The sequence below is a fragment of the Tribolium madens genome, unplaced genomic scaffold (genome assembly GCF_015345945.1).
Source record: "Tribolium madens isolate multiple individuals breed KSU strain unplaced genomic scaffold, Tmad_KSU_1.1 Scaffold_19;HRSCAF=116;Tcas5.2_LG9, whole genome shotgun sequence".
NCBI classification, from domain to species: Eukaryota; Metazoa; Arthropoda; class Insecta; order Coleoptera; family Tenebrionidae; genus Tribolium; species Tribolium madens.
This window is the reverse complement of record NW_025400983.1, coordinates 10,073,085-10,088,974: the sequence shown is the minus strand read 5'-3', so window position 1 is coordinate 10,088,974 and position 15,890 is coordinate 10,073,085. Positions and strand designations below refer to the sequence as shown.

General features: G+C 31.4%; 7 protein-coding genes across 11 annotated transcripts; 1 reads left to right on the top strand and 6 right to left on the bottom strand.

Moving 5' to 3' along the window:
* Positions 1 to 2,284: 2,284 nt before the first annotated feature.
* Positions 2,285 to 3,427, bottom strand: LOC123008747 (peroxiredoxin-1-like). Its single transcript, XM_044404745.1, has 6 exons — positions 3,275 to 3,427; positions 3,161 to 3,227; positions 2,963 to 3,104; positions 2,775 to 2,910; positions 2,491 to 2,725; positions 2,285 to 2,438 (listed from the first exon to the last, which is right to left on the bottom strand). Exons 1-6 carry the CDS (start codon positions 3,305 to 3,307, stop codon positions 2,350 to 2,352), a joined length of 702 nt encoding a protein of 233 aa, XP_044260680.1. The 5' UTR covers positions 3,308 to 3,427; the 3' UTR covers positions 2,285 to 2,349.
* LOC123008736 lies at positions 3,413 to 5,598 on the bottom strand. Its single transcript, XM_044404734.1, has 4 exons — positions 5,166 to 5,598; positions 4,841 to 4,983; positions 4,108 to 4,273; positions 3,413 to 4,055 (listed from the first exon to the last, which is right to left on the bottom strand). Exons 1-4 carry the CDS (start codon positions 5,236 to 5,238, stop codon positions 3,523 to 3,525), a joined length of 915 nt encoding a protein of 304 aa, XP_044260669.1. The 5' UTR covers positions 5,239 to 5,598; the 3' UTR covers positions 3,413 to 3,522.
* Positions 5,599 to 8,190: 2,592 nt separating this feature from the next.
* On the bottom strand, positions 8,191 to 9,842 carry LOC123016095 (GDP-fucose transporter 1). The gene is made up of 4 exons (XM_044416326.1): positions 9,577 to 9,842; positions 9,281 to 9,479; positions 8,714 to 9,232; positions 8,191 to 8,662 (listed from the first exon to the last, which is right to left on the bottom strand). Exons 1-4 carry the CDS (start codon positions 9,651 to 9,653, stop codon positions 8,453 to 8,455), a joined length of 1,005 nt encoding a protein of 334 aa, XP_044272261.1. The 5' UTR covers positions 9,654 to 9,842; the 3' UTR covers positions 8,191 to 8,452.
* LOC123016092 lies at positions 9,587 to 14,534 on the top strand. Of its 4 annotated transcripts, XM_044416323.1 has the most exons (6): positions 9,587 to 9,727; positions 11,855 to 12,165; positions 12,221 to 12,623; positions 12,677 to 14,121; positions 14,182 to 14,250; positions 14,297 to 14,534. In XM_044416323.1, the coding sequence occupies exons 1-6, from the start codon at positions 9,684 to 9,686 to the stop codon at positions 14,479 to 14,481; spliced, it is 2,457 nt and encodes an 818-aa protein (XP_044272258.1). In that variant the 5' UTR covers positions 9,587 to 9,683; the 3' UTR covers positions 14,482 to 14,534. The 4 variants fall into 4 exon arrangements, with proteins under 4 accessions (XP_044272258.1, XP_044272255.1, XP_044272257.1 ...); XM_044416320.1 differs by having other exon boundaries at positions 9,588 to 9,727; positions 12,677 to 14,250; XM_044416322.1 differs by lacking the exon at positions 9,587 to 9,727 and adding an exon at positions 11,755 to 11,834 and having other exon boundaries at positions 11,881 to 12,165; positions 12,677 to 14,250.
* LOC123016096 (TBC1 domain family member 7) lies at positions 9,895 to 11,034 on the bottom strand. Of its 2 annotated transcripts, XM_044416329.1 has the most exons (5): positions 10,809 to 11,034; positions 10,601 to 10,753; positions 10,297 to 10,561; positions 10,117 to 10,246; positions 9,895 to 10,062 (listed from the first exon to the last, which is right to left on the bottom strand). In XM_044416329.1, the coding sequence occupies exons 1-5, from the start codon at positions 11,032 to 11,034 to the stop codon at positions 9,964 to 9,966; spliced, it is 873 nt and encodes a 290-aa protein (XP_044272264.1). In that variant the 3' UTR covers positions 9,895 to 9,963. The 2 variants fall into 2 exon arrangements, with proteins under 2 accessions (XP_044272264.1, XP_044272262.1); XM_044416327.1 differs by having other exon boundaries at positions 10,297 to 10,753.
* LOC123016098 (ER membrane protein complex subunit 6) lies at positions 11,049 to 11,539 on the bottom strand. The gene is made up of 2 exons (XM_044416331.1): positions 11,346 to 11,539; positions 11,049 to 11,295 (listed from the first exon to the last, which is right to left on the bottom strand). Exons 1-2 carry the CDS (start codon positions 11,473 to 11,475, stop codon positions 11,084 to 11,086), a joined length of 342 nt encoding a protein of 113 aa, XP_044272266.1. The 5' UTR covers positions 11,476 to 11,539; the 3' UTR covers positions 11,049 to 11,083.
* Positions 14,448 to 15,246, bottom strand: LOC123016097. Its single transcript, XM_044416330.1, has 3 exons — positions 15,126 to 15,246; positions 14,734 to 15,071; positions 14,448 to 14,682 (listed from the first exon to the last, which is right to left on the bottom strand). Exons 1-3 carry the CDS (start codon positions 15,166 to 15,168, stop codon positions 14,482 to 14,484), a joined length of 582 nt encoding a protein of 193 aa, XP_044272265.1. The 5' UTR covers positions 15,169 to 15,246; the 3' UTR covers positions 14,448 to 14,481.
* Positions 15,247 to 15,890: the final 644 nt, after the last annotated feature.

The following is a 15,890-nucleotide window of genomic DNA, read 5'->3' as shown; positions in this document are numbered from 1 at the left end:
TTTATGCCATGCCGTTTTTAAACAAAATTTTTTACTTTATTCGATTTAGGCATTGTTGTGACGTTTGGTAATGTCTTAATTTTAAAAGTCAAATTTGATCTGGTCGCCTTTTGACTATTAAGACATCGCTATGGAGAACTAGATACACAGGATGTTCCGTTTTTATTGTTACAGATTTAAACACGTGTTTCCTACAAACATGTATCAAAAAATGCGAGCTACACCCCCTAAAAGAGATGCGTTTTTTTAAATGAGGTTTTGGCACTATTGTAGAATAAATAAAATTACAAAAGTTGGTACGCCTAATAACCTTTAAACACTTATTAAACAAATTTAAAGATCAGTTGTCGAAATTTTTAATCACGGGCGTCTTAGACGGTAAAACGAATTTAATTTTTATCGTTTTTATAGTCTGTAAGACAAATTGTAAACTAATTTTACTCAAAAACGGTATATTGTATCGAACAAACGCAAAAGACCTCTTTTTTGTGAAAAAACATAAAATTTAGAATGTTGTAGCTGAAAGTGGCAAGAACCTGTTGGTTCTTGCAAAATATGTAGTTAGTGTACTTTTACCCTAAACCTCCACAGTTTAAGACGCCCCTGAGTAAAAATTTCAACATTTTATTTTTGAATTCGTTTAGGTGTACCTATAAAGGTTATCAGTTGTACCAAATTTTGTAATGTTATCTGCAATGGTTTATGAAAAATCCATTAAAAGATGCAGCCTTTTCAGGAGACTAATTACAAAAAATCAATTTAAATGTATGTTACAGATCATAAACAGAATTAAAATTTAAAATTAATTCTTTATCCAACCCCCAAGTTTAATACGCTCTTGATTTAAAATATTGACATTTCATCTTTAAATTCGTTTAGGTGTATAAAGATTATGACCAAATATTTGTAATTGTGATGGTTTTTGAAATATTAAAAAAAATTGCATATTTTACTACATGTTCCAATTTGTAAAAAAAGGGACACCTGTATACAGGGTGTTTACAGTCTTGGAGTTGAAATTTGACCTAGTAATAGAAGAGTACAGAAATACTGTAACCGAGGAAAAAACTCACACAATTGTTATTATCAAGAATGTTATTTAACTCCAAAATATTGGTACACGGTTTGAGGGTCACTGGAATTATTTCCTTGTTCAGATAAAATTGTATTGTTGCAACAGATTAAAAAATCGTATCCATGACAATGAAAGAGAAAAGTCACTTCATAGTTTTGACACTGTCATCATTTGATTTGCTTTAGTTTTTATCAAAATTCGCAGATCTTCTGTTTAATCTCTTTCAGCGAATGGTTTCCAATAGGTTTGATTCGTTTTTCTTAATATTTCTCCAAATTTATGAACATATATGGCAAAATAATGAAATAATGTCGTGATTATGATTTACGGTGAAACACAAGGTAATGATACTAATGGCCATTGTTGCAGCCGAAGCAGCAGTTTTCAAACAAATAGTGTAAAATGAATAATTTCCTTTAACAACGTGAATTTTTGTTTTATATAGCGTATTAGTTTTCTTTTACTGTGAATATCATCTCATTTAAATTTCAACCTCAAGACCGTAAACACCCTGTATTTAATAACACACTGACACACTATTCAATATTTACTTATTTAGTCGACATTTTTTTCTAAATACAAATAACGTTGTTCTCAATATAAATTTAAAATATTTTCCATTATAAATAATAATTTTTATTTATAACGGAAAATATTTTAAATTGAATTTTTTTTTAGTAGGGACGTAAAACTAGGAGAACTACATTTTTAAACTAAAACAGAATTCTTTATAAAAACGTATAATAAAGCACTACAAATTGTATAACTTGATTTTCCTTTCTAAATTACAAAAAATACTAATTAAACTTTAGACTCACTAATTCGGTACAAGCTAGCGCAAAATAAATCATTACCAATAATTCTTTTACAATTCTTTTTTACATTCATTTGTTACAAAATGCTGATTATTTATACACGCCGTCGTATTTATTTTCAAATTCCACAAATTAAGGCAATAATTTTAATTAAATTATGTTTTATAATGAATTCCTGTAGACAAAATAAATTTCAACGCCAGTTTTAGTTCTAGCTTCTCTCTTGTTAAAATTGGACAATATTCTTTTAATTCCACATAATTTATTTTGTTCAAATATTAATTTCCCGCCAGTTTTTAGATAAAATGTACAATATAAAAAACCTTGTAGTCAAATGAAAATTATGTAACGCAAATATCAGGTTTGTTTTCATTGCAAATAAAAACACAATTGATCTACTAAGTTTGTATTTATTCAAAATCTTTACAACATAACAATTTACAAACACAGAACACTTAATTACTTATTAGCAGCTTGGAAATATTCTTTAGATCCTTGAGGATCAGGTTTGATTGTCTTACTACCTTTTTTCCAGTTAGCTGGACACACTAAAATTACACCATAATTTTTTAAACCTCAAACCAAAAATAATTTAAGTACCTTCTCCATGTTTTTCAAAGAATTGTATAGCTTCAATCAACCTAAGAGCCTCATCTACAGAACGTCCTATTGGTAAATCATTTACTGTAATTTGCCTAAGGATACCATTAGGGTCAATAATGAAAAGACCTCTTAAGGCAATACCCTCTTTCTCAAGCAGGACATCGTAGTCCCTGGCTATTGTTTTGTTAATGTCAGAAAGTAAAGGATACCTCAATTTACCCAATCCTCCTTCCTATAATTAAATAATTAGTAAAGAAGAAAGTTATCAAAAAATCACTAACATTTCTTTTTGTGTTCATCCACCCTAAATGTGAGAAATGTGAATCAATAGAACAACCAATAACTTCAGCGTTAAGATTTTTAAAATCATCATACCGTTCATCTAACGCAATCAGTTCAGTGGGGCATACAAAAGTGCTAAAAATCAAAATTTAACCTGAAAGACTCCTCAACCCATAAAACTACTTACAAATCAAGAGGATAAAAAACTAGAACAACGTATTTTCCCTTATAATCACTCAATTGTATCTCTTTAAAGCCATCATTTATGACCGCTGTTCCTTTAAAATCAGGAGCAGGGTGTTGGACCCTAGGAGCACACAAAGTGGGGGCTAAAAATCACATGATTTGCTCTAAACCGCAATTTAGTTAAAACAAAATATTATACCAATAGAGAAGTTTCTGAATACATTACTTTTTACAGCCGGAATTGCAGTTTTTAATAATTGAGGAGCCTGCAAACCGAATGACATAACCTTACTTAAAAAAAAAAAAACCTTACCCTTCGTACAACTGTGCTAAATAATCCAGCCATTATAAAAACTGTTGATAGTGTGTGCAAATTTGTTTAAAACTGATGAGATGCTAAAATTAATTAATAAACTTTGGAAAGTCAATGACAAGTTTAGGGACTTTCAGCGCCGGCAACTTTCGTACCAACCGCATAAAACCGCAAAATTTTAAAACAAACTTTTATTTTTAATAAGTTACAAGAACAAAATATCACAAATCATCAACGAGATAATCGCGTCAAACAACCTCGACGTTAACAACCGGTTTAATCAGTTTCGTTTGTTGCTCATTCAAACGATGACGACGATTCGATTTCCTCCTATAAAAACACAACCAAATTCCCACAGGTACAAGAATTAAAGAAATAGGAATCAAAAACAGCCACCAAAACACTATCCGTGTTTCTTCGACGACTTCACTCCCTTCAACTTCAATAGTAATATTTTTAAAATCATTGCCAAACTCGGACAACACTAAACAAACATAAGTCCCGCTGTTAATACTATGCAAATTATGAATGTTCAATTTGCTAAGATACTTGTCGCCACTTATATGAAACACATCATTCGAGGACGGTATAGGACAATAAAAATGGTCGTCATATTTCACTTCACAAATCTGGTCACTACCCTCCTTGAACCACCGAATTACCGGAGGTGACACACTGGAAACCTTGCATTGAATTGCTAAAGGGGTATTTGGCAAAACTGCAGAGTCTGATGGCATTAATGAAAGGACTTCAGGTGGAGGCCCAATGTAACGCGTTGTTACTGCAAAAGTAATAAAATAATTTCCCAAAAAATCCAAGTTGAAAATAATTACCAACGTCCAACGTGAACTGTTTTAGGACTGAATCGTTGTGCATACATCTGTAAATACCGACGTTTTCTTCAGTCGCGTTGTTTATTTTCAGTTTTTTCTTACGCCTGTTGTAGTCCAGTTTCTTCCATTCGCTGCCCACGCAGTGCACCCCTTTGTAAATACAGTGCTATATAACAAAATGCTATTTTAGTAACATAATAACGAAAATTCGTCAGTTGACAGCATGATTTTTTATTCTAATTTTTTGGCAAAAATTTGCTTTTTACAAGTTAATTGATGTGTTACTCTATCTATATTTATAACAACAGCAATACCTACCTACTATAATGTATATTCTGTCTATTTTTTGTAAAACTATATGTTCAAATTTCATATAAAAAATAGGCAATAATGTGATAAAAATTTAAAACAACTCTAGTCTAGTTTCTGCTTAAAAACAAAAATATGTAGAAAACTGTCTTATTTTTTAAATTAGCATTATTCAACCTTAAATGGTGACGAATTACAAACATATCTTCGTTTTCAAATGCTGGTAAAATTTGTTTCCTCCTGTATAAACAAGATACCAAAAATTTCCCAGAAAAAATAATAAATTAAACAAGACTATTCCCTACATAATTAACGTAAAATTAAGATTTTCATCGTAAATCGTGTCTGATAAATATTGAATGGAATCGTTTCTAATAATACAGTGTTCTGAGAACTGAATTGCTAATAATACTGAGGTGCGAACCTTAAATTCCCATGCGATATCTTCTTCTTTTGTGAAAATGTGGTGATGATTACATTTCATAACAACATCTGACCCAAATTTATATCTTAAAGATTCTTTTTCCGGTGAGGTGTCCGGCGAATAATTGCTGTCATCGTAAATAGCTGAAAACAAAGTGGGTGTTAAATATTGCACCCCAAAGGTTATCGCAGAAGAGTGATTGATTTTTTGTGACGATAATTCCCAAGTGCAAAGTTTAATAAATCATGAATTTGATTGCAAATGAGATAAAAAATCAGTGATCAATCACGGCAAAAAAAACGATAAAACTCAAGTGCAAACTCACCACTGGTTTCGATGGCAGTCGCTTGGCCAAAAAGAATCACCAAATAAACGCAGCAACGAACAAAAGTGATCATATTTTTATAGCCAGTTAAACAAACGGCGGTCTTTTATGTCCGATATAAATCTTTTCAGCTTTGTAACTATACAACAAACTAACTAGAGTCTGTTTTAAGAGGAAAATAATCGATTTATTTTAAATCCACAAGTCTGTGTTCGATCAGACAATCCAAACATTTACGAAAACGTCACAACAAATACCCGGCATGCTTTTATTCAAAGAATATATTTTTAAAGTGAAACACCAGTTACCCTATTTGATTTTCGAACACGGTTACAATTAAACTAATTGTTAATAACGACCACGTATGCAAACGCAAACATTAACAGATTTTTTGTTTGTATTTATGCGAAATTAAATCTTGTGGGTCGCGGTGGTAAGGTGTTAACTACTGTATATTTATTGTATTATCCAAATAAATGTTGTTGACTGGGGGGAGATAAAGATTTTATCTGATAAGGTCTAACAACGCTATCGATTGAATTTTGCTTGCTTATCTCATACAAATATTATAATCTACGAGTTGCAAAATAATTATTATATGGACGTATTAAATATTTATTCAAACTGGTTCGCTAACGAATTTATTAGATCCCCGAAATACATTCTGTATATGCAACCTGTGCTTGTTTTATTAAATTTTTATTATACTCGGGTGCTGGATATGAAGCAAAAATAGATTTTCTATATCCTGGTAAAATAAAATCTTTATCGGTTGCACACTTCTTGACACCGATCCTTCAAACTGACGATGATGAATGAGATACGATTTGACAATTCTATCAATATTTGCAATAAACTGATTTGAGTGGTTTTCTAATTTTAACCGCAATTAGCTTCAACAGGAGAAATTTCCTCAAATGTTTTGTTGAAAACAAATTTAAAAAATACAGGGTGTTTTAACTTAACGCTTAAACTTAGAAAATTATGGTTTTTGCATGATAATAACGAATATTATAGTGAAATAGTGAAAATAAGTTCTAGTAAAAGTTTTTTTACTTACCGAAATATAGCGTCATAAAAATACTTTTCAACTTTTAAATAATTAATACCAAGATTATCATTATTTTGACTAAGCTCTAGTAGTCATCGACTTCCTTAATTTAATTTAATTTCTTTTAAAAAAGTTATGATTAATAATGCAAAATAAGTTAAATGAAACTTTTTTCTTTACGAAGATAGTCCGATAAATTTGCAAAAATATTAATACAGTACCTACTTTCCGAAAAAAAAATCGAAAATTTTAAGGAGTTGTTTAGTTATAATAGTTAAGTTTAGGTCGTGCTTGTGGAGAGCAGAAAGAGATACGGCAAGCTGAAATGTGCATTGAAAATGGTGTAAAAAGAAATAAACTTGAACAATTCCCTTAAAGTTTTTGATCTTTTTTAGTTTTTTTTCCAAAAAGTTTTAATTTTTTGTAATTACTTTACTTTTAAATTAATAAAAAAAACAAACAATTTCTTCAATGCTTATTCCTAATCCCAAAGCAATTGTTCCATTTTTCTAACTACTGAAAACTCGCTGTTGGGATCTACTAGTCAAATAAATGGTTTATTCTTATATTAAGTGATCAATCCCCAAATTGGTTGACATATTTATGTTTTCCTGAACATGAAATTTATTGAAAAATAACTAAACCGACACTTTAGTCGGTCTTCCGAGAAACTCTGGACGACACTTGTCTGTTGCGAGAAGGGACTATTGTTTGCTTTTAATGGCCAAAACGTTGAAGGAAACCAAAATTACTATTTTGTCTTTTAAACAAATCTTGCATTTGTTACAAAATAAGTAATATCTATGAAAAAATTGTCTAAAATCACTTTGATAAAACTAACATTAAATGATAAAAAACTATAAATTTGTCAAAATATTGACCAGTAAGTGAATAAAAAAATGATAAAACCCTGACCAAGTAAAAAATAAGAGCGTCATCTTTAACATTTTTGTTTTTGGTTTAAAGTAAAAATGCTACGAGTGAATGGGTTGGCAACAGAATTAAAAACATTTCGTTTTGTCAATTGTTTGCAAGACTGAAACCTAGATATGGCTTTGCTTACAAATGTTGTTAGACTGTTAGTTGTTTCTTTCAGGTTTGTATACGTAAACTCGGTAAACATTTTTTGGCTTCGTGGCGGTGGCGCTGTCTGGTGGTTCAAAAGTTTCGGCCCCTGCCCTTAAATGTAAAAGGGACCTTTTGGACGTTTTGAAAAGTTAAATTTAACGTTAAAGCCTGGTTTACAGTGACTTTTTAGACAGTATCAAAAATCATTTAAAATAAAATTAATTGAAACCATTAAAAAAAAAAATTAAACAGATTTTCGTAATTACTCTGCATTATAAAGTACAATCAAATTGCTTTTGACAGTTTTGATTAAAAATCGTTAATTATTAACCAGAAGGTAAAATATTATTCGAATATAATAAACAACATAAAAAATACCCCGACAATTTAAAAACAAAAAAACCTATTTTTGAATTTCACTGTATCTACTTTTGAAATGAAATAAAGTAATTTTCATGTAGCATGTTAATGACAAATTTCTAAACCAAAGTTGATCTTAATTTGGATTTAGGTTTAATTAATTATTTATTTTTTTATAAATGATTAATCAATTTAGCAATTAATACAGTGATATGACTGATATGATATGTTACTATTTATAACTTAAATGAAAGAATATGTCCTCCGGTAAAGTTTCTTCTTAATAAAAAAGTATCAACTGCAAAAAATGTATTTTCCATTAATTTAGATACTTACATTATTTTTTTGTACAAAGAAAAATTTATTTTTACAAAAGTGATACAAAAGTTAGTTACTATAGAAAAACAAAATTGCTTAAATTTTGTGGCTAACTGTTTCATAAAAAAAATCTTATCTAATAAAATTTGAGTCTTAGCAGTCTGTTGTGTGTACACAAAAGATCTCAACCAACAAGAAAGTTTGATTTTGGTAAGTACATAAAAACCATAAAATTTTATATTTTAATTTGTAACCAATTTTAATTACATTGTCTTTACAACGGCACGTTTTTATCTCTATAAAATACACAAACTATATTCCAGTAATTAAATTATTATGTACATAATTAACACTTATGTAACCATAGGTACATATACCGCTTTGGTATTTTTATACTTGAAGCAGCAAGTTACAATTTTTTTAAACAAATAGACTTAATATTTTCTTATAAAAATCACAGATTTAATTAAAAATAATCGCACTAAATTTATCAAACTTTTTGATACATGATATTCTCTTTGTGTTTTTTCTCCATATCAAGTTGCTTAACTCTTGCATATCCCATACTTCCCAACAAAACAATAAAATTTGAACACCACCAAAGTGCCGACTTAGTTTCTTGATACCAGTAGGTGGCTAAAACAGTCTGAGCACAAGCTTTCGCTGTACCTGATATGTTATGCGTTAAAGCTGACGTATACTGCACAAAAATCAATCGTTAAACAAATTCAAACAATAAATTTGTAATTACCTTTATTTGTAAAGACGTAAAAAATCCAATTGCAAATCCACAGACACCTCCAACTGTCATTATAAACCAAAAATACGTTTGAAATAATTTTGTATAATTGATCAAAACGATGAATTCGTTATTGAAAAGCATCAAAGGAATGAATAAAATTGTGGCGTAAATATTGTTGTAGTAAGATAAAGCCCAGACTTGATTATCAACTTTTGTTAAAACTTTTTTAGTGAATATTGAATAAAGGGATAAAGACAGTGAAGCCAAAACGCCAAAAATGGTGCCACTTATTGATAAACTCCCAGACAGACTTTCTTGATCTACTCCCAAGTAAAACCCAAATATAATTACTCCACAAAAAAACAAACACTGTTTGGATGTCTTCTCCCCCAAAATTAGGAAGGTGAAAGTTACGTTAAAAATCGTGGTCAAAGATCTCCCTATGTAATAAAAAGCAACTGAGACGTATTTTAAACAGAGATTGTTCATCGCTATCATCATAGTAAACATTAGGGATACAGGTAAAATCTATAAAACTAGTTTTAACTAATTATTTCATGTTTAATTGTTACTTACTGTTTTCATTGTGTTTGTATCCCATACACTAGTTTCAGGAAAACTCAAATATTGTGGGAATACTCTAGCTAGACCCTTCTTAACGAAACAAATTGCTGCCGTTATAAATGTTTGATATAAAGCAATAAACATGGGAGCGTCTAAGTTTATATCACTTAGAAGAGTCTTGTTGATAAAAACCGTTAAAATTGAAACCACCCTACAAATAAAATTTTAAATTTCGCGCCATTTTGATTTTGCCAACGCAACAAATCAATTTGGAAAAACAAGTTAAATAGGAAAGTAGATTTACTAACCAATATCCGCTGACTACAAGAAATATTCTAACATATTTCTGTATTAAACTCCCATCAGTTTCTTTTGCAAAAGCCATTTTTCGTGGTTAACCTAATTGTTCTTAAATATGTATAAGAACAGTGGATTTCACATTTCGTTCTTATCTTATCGGTAAGTTTTATAGTTTCTGTATTTCCTAGAATGTCGAAAATGGATTATTTACTATAAAATAAGCCTTAAACAAGTCGGAAATTGACACGTTTGACAGTTGAAAGGTAACATAACCTTTATCTAAATAATAATATAAACTGATGTAAACAAACAATAATAAAAACAAATCAAATATACAAAAGTTTATTATACAATAATATAAAAATATACATTTACAGATACAATAAGACACTATTTTACGGTTTTGGTTTGTCATAAACTGTCAAAGGACTGCCCTGTTGTTGCCACAGTTCTACTGTTTTGTTAACAATCATTTCTGCTAGTTCTTCCGATATCTACAAAATTTCAAATAATCTTACTTATAAACAAAGTCTTATGTCATGACTTACATTATTTACATTTTCTATCACACAATCTAAATTAGTACATCTCATTAATTTATGTTTCATACTAGTTAAAATAACAACAGTCGTGTAAACTAAAATTTTGTATGAACCTCCCATTATTTTGTCCCATATTCTGCAATTAATTTCAATAAAAAATGTTAGATTTAGAGATAAATTAATTACCTTCCTAAAACCATGTCATTTAAAGTTCCTGCAAAACAGCAATCAAACCAGCTTTCTAAAGGCAGATTTTCTAAAGCTTCAATTTTGCTCAAATGCTTATAAAGTTTAAAATCTTCTTTTTCTAATAAGCTATGTGTGGCTTCGATAAGTTTAGGAACTTCACATTGAAACTTTTGCACAAAATCATAAAAACCCTTTGCTAGCCAGTAAATATCAATATCATAGTCAAAATGAAACATCATCGATCTAATAATTGAAAATAGTCCTTTCTCACTTTCATAGTCTGTTTCAAATTTCAATTTACCATTTTGCAAAAGCCACATCGCCACAAATACTTGGGATTTAGGAATATTGTTTGTTATTCTCAGTACGTTTAAGGCGTGTAACAAATTCGAATATTCTTCTTTTCGTTGTTCTGTTACATATTCATGGCATTTTTCCTGCAGCGGTAAAATTTCTACAAATTCAAATTCGCGCGCTCGATGATGACCACTACAACAAAAATAACATACCTAACAATAATTTCCACACTAAATTTCTATGAGCTGCAGGAACACCGAATCTCAAACAAAACTGTTTTAATTTGGACAAGTCTAATGGTTTCTCTTTTAATAAAATTTCAAGGGATCGCTTTTCTTCCACACTCTTAAATCCAACTTTTTCGTAATATGTTGAGCGGAAATTACGTTCGTCAATCGCCATCTTTGTTACTATACGCAGGACGCGATCATTGATCATTACAAAAAAAAATAAATCATTAAACACAATTTTATTAATCTACAACAGTTTAGTACACGTGTACCATTCCATAGATAAATGTCCAACATAGTATATAAGTGAACAATTGACCAAAAAACCCATTCGTGAGAAGAGATTTACGAGAAATAAAGTAGCTTTTCCAACTTGAAAGTCCAGCTTTACAAAGGATCATTAACCATAAACTTGTTACTGCAAAAATGTAAAAAGCAGCCCCATATAAACCTGTTAAACCCAATACTCCTAAAATATAGTAATTTAAAAACCGTCAGGTGTCCCCAGAAATCACTCACCAGCAGTGCAGCCCGAGAGGGCTGCCATAGACGTACGACAATATTCTACCACAGACAAATTATTCCTAATTGCCATATCACTATAAGCAATCACATTAGAACTGCTCCCATTTTTATTTTTCGACGACATACTTCCTTCGAATGGTACTTTAATTTATTTTCATTAAAGCAAAACTGACAACTGTCAAGTTTGTCAGTAGTTTATTTTTCATTTAGAAAAATTCATTATACCACAGACCTACGCCGTTAGGTTGAGAAGTACGGTATTTGCGAAAAAAGCATTTTTGTGGTAAAAATCTGTAATTTTTTGATGAATGTAAGTATTTAGGGATTTATTTGAAATACTTGGATTACATGCATTTGTAAGAGTTATTTGTTTAATAAAAAATACGAATTAATGACACATTCAAATTTGTCAATTTTGGCATTGCATTTTCCAAAATTTTTACGAATAAATTATTGTAAAAATGGATCAATTTAACGTTTTGGGTACGTTTGATGTGCCTTAGCCCCCCTAAAACATCTCCGAATTTAGAAACGCGATGGAGTCTCGAATTCCAACGACGCCGCGAACTAATGAAAACAATGAAGGCCCCCACAATATCAGAAGTCAAAGTAGTGTCTGGTTTACCCCTGGCTTTAGTAATTTTCGAACAAAGTCACGAAGACATACAAGAAGACCTCGGAGTTGTTCCATCTTTAGAAGGTCCTAAAGGTGAACTATGGGTTTCCCCGAGCGATTTACTTATCGGAAAAGTCGCATTGACTCCTCCTCTGACACAGAAACATATCCAGGCCTTAACGCACCAAGGAATTATCGGTGAGATCTCTCACTATGTCGAAATTTATTTATTAAAAAAAAAATATTTCGACAGCGTTGGGTAGTGAAATTGAAGAGAAGTTTGTCAACGAATTCAAAATGGAAAAAGAGAAGGCTATCAAAGAACGTGAAATTTGTCTAGGGAAGATTTTCGAGGTTGAAAAAGCGCGAGCTATTAAAGAAGCCCTTCAAGCTGAGGAACGCAAATTTGCGAAACGAATGGACGAAATGCGTACCGTTTTTGAAAATAAAATCAGTCAGCTTTTGTGGGAATGCTTCGATCAAATAAAAACATTAGAAGAACAACTTCAGGTTGAAATTGGTTCGCTTAACGTGATATGGCAAGCGCATCTGGATGCCCAAATAAAGGAAACAATAGATCGAATTACAGAGGAATTTTTAGAGAAAATGAGGCAGCAAGAGATGCTTTTAGTCAATATTTATACGAAAAAAATCAGGTGCTTGTCTATTTTATCTTTGTATTTTTTGTTGTTACACGTTACAATTGTAGGGAATTAAAAACGAAGAAAAAATGTGCTATTGAATTCGAGCGTCGCAAGTGTAAAGAAACACTGATACAAATGAAGCATAAACTTCATTGTGAGAATGTAGCAAATCTGATGTATCTCCTGTGCAAAGAAAGAAGAAAATGTAAAAATGAGAAAGAGTCAATACATGATGATTATTTAGCACAAATAAAACAGCATAGAATGACCATACGGACCAAAAATAATACTATTAAAAAATTAAAAGCAATTCGCGATAAAAAGACAAAACAGGTCAAAGTGAGAGAAAGATGCTTGATTGAAATTTTGAGACAATTCCAGAAATTTATTAATTACGCACTTAAAGCAACCCCCACCCAAGGCGAATTTCTGCTAAACATAAATAAATTAATTAAATTTGAATTGGACGATTATTGCCTCCCTCAAGAAATAAAGGAAGAACAAAGCAAAAAAACACCTCAAGTTATTGAAGTCTCTTCATCCCTAGGGGAAGAAACCGATGATTACACTAAACAAATTGAACAATTCATAAAAGAGCAAAATTCTGAAGACAATTTTGAAGAAAGTGACGTTTTGCCTGCCTTCTATTTTAACAATAAGGTTTACATTAGAGAAGATTTCCGAGACATGCTTGAGGCCGGAATAGAGGTCGATCGCAAAAATTCCTTGTGGAACCCCGACGTCGAAGAATTAATTCAGATTTTCCGAAGACAGATCAGTGCAAAACTAACTGACAAATCCGACAGAAGGTCTATCAGTAAATTGTCACGTCATTCGAGTGTCCATTTTAATCACGAAAAATCACCCAGTAGTAGTTGTTTGTCACAACAAATTCTAGCAGTATCTCCCGTTACATCCAAAGCATCGCATCACGACTCGACCCATATTTGTGAACTCAAGACTTCAGCAATACCAACGCCATCAATGGACGAGGAGGAGAAGGAAATCAGGAAGGTGTCGCTTGAAACGGAAAAAGACAAGAAAAAGCCAAAGAGACCGTCGATTATTATTAAAGAGTCGGAAGGGTCTACGAAAAAACGGGAATCTACTGATGCAACCTCTGATTTGATAACACCGGACCTACGATCGCATCTTACAACTCAATCGAAGCTGACTTTGGCACGAGACTCTTTGATTTTACACATAACTTCTATGGAAAGGAAATCTATTCAAATAATGGCGAAAATGGCCGATGCTGGCTCTATCGGGAAAACTAGTAATTTGGAAGAAAAATTAATCGAACTAAAAAGTTCGCCAGTGGAGGATGACCAAGAGTTGAGCTTTCAAGAGGATGAGATGAAACCATTAGAGACACAGTCAATCGGAAGTCGGGGAAGTCTTCAAAAACCGCCAAGCAAGCCCACATCAAAACTTTTATTAGCCAATGACTCGTATGAATTGATCAAATCAACAATCGCTCTAGTTGGAGAAAAAGAAAAAGACAAAGAAGGTCTAGAAACAGACATGGAACAAAAAAAATCTCAATTGACTTTTAATTCTAAAATTTCAGTTGAAGGTCGCACTTTTGAGGCTAGTGCTGTCGGTAAAACACTTAAGGGAAAACAAATAAAAACACCACGTAATAATCTAATTACGAAATTTTACGTTTTTACGATTTCTTTCAGGTGGTAAGAAACTAACTCCAATGAAACAAACGCCACGATCAGTTGTCAAAGTCGCCGGTTCGCGTAAGACGAAAGAACACGCGCAAACAGTGGACGAATTTACCGATGAAAGGATCAAGGATTTGGTTAATTTGATGAAAGAAAATCCGAGTTTAATTCACCTATTTACTCCATGCTCAAAATAATCATTTCATGTTTTGTTTCATCTGTCGCACCAATACACTTGTTTTTATTATAACTTTGTTTTTTAGTGCCATGACTTCCTTTAATTTAGCTAAACGTTCTTCTACATACTTTTCAGCTGAAAAAGCCTCGCCGTCTTTACACTGTTGGATAAGTTCGGCTTGGAAAAGTTTTTCTTTGTTCCATTCGCGTCTTTGCCGTTTCTACAATCAATTACAAGTGAAATAATACTTCAAAGGGAAAATAAAAAATACTTTTGCCCACTCAAACTTCATTCTTTTCCTCAATTTTTTCAACTTGTGCCTTTTCATTTTGCGCCGTCTTATCGCAATCAAACGCGCTGCTTCTTTCGTAATGCCCCCATTTATGGTAGGTAATTCGATTCCTTTACTTAAAGACGGGTCCTCCAATGGGGGTACATATTTTAAACCGTTGGGTAAATCAATGTGAATTATATTTTTGATTTTTGGTGTTTCCACTTTATCATTTTTTTGCCATATCCATGGATTATTTGTTAAACTTACTTGTGGGATAAGAGATGTTATGACGGGGACATTATTTGAGGTTATGTTACGCGCAAAAGTCAGGCAATCTAGAATAAGTTAATAAAGGTTTATCAAATATTAACTAATTTCAATTTACGAACGTCTGAATTGATTGAATCGAAGGATTCTTGTTAAACAAGCCATAAATGAATTTCTTGATTCTATTACTCTTTTAAGCAACCTCACAGAACACCTACAACATGCTTACAACCTATACCGCCAACCTAAAAACAATTATATTACTAAATTTTGGCGCCTAGCTTTAAACCATTGACATCCTACTATCATGTCAATGCTTTAAACTTAATGCGCAGAGTCGGGCAACCAGCAATACACAAATCTTGGATCAATATTCCACAACTTTTTCAAATTAATTGTGTTTCACAGTAAGTATTACGAAACTTGCGCCTAAAAAAAGATTCGCTGCAAACGCGTTAAAAAAAATGCAGTTTTCTGTAGTTTATGCACCCCAATAAATATAAGGGGCAATAATAAAAAAGGGTCATAAAAATAAAGAAAAATAGTGTACCTACTGGCAATGTCAACAAACACGGACAACTATAATAAAAGTGTCTGTATAATGCTTATATCTCATAAGAGTTCTTTTATAATAACGAAGACATGATTTTTTTAAATTTCGCTAAAAAGTTAATTTTTGTCTATAAGTCGAAAACAAAATACGATAGCGGAATGCGGATATGACCAAAAGTACGTATTTTCTCAAAAATGAAACTCGAGGATGTACCACTCATTTTTTTTAACTTTCTAGTTTCGTAGATATTGGACATCGAAAATTTTTATTATTAAACAGAACTTATTTTAGGCAAATTTATTATTTTACCTATTTCTCAATCTCAATGTATTAA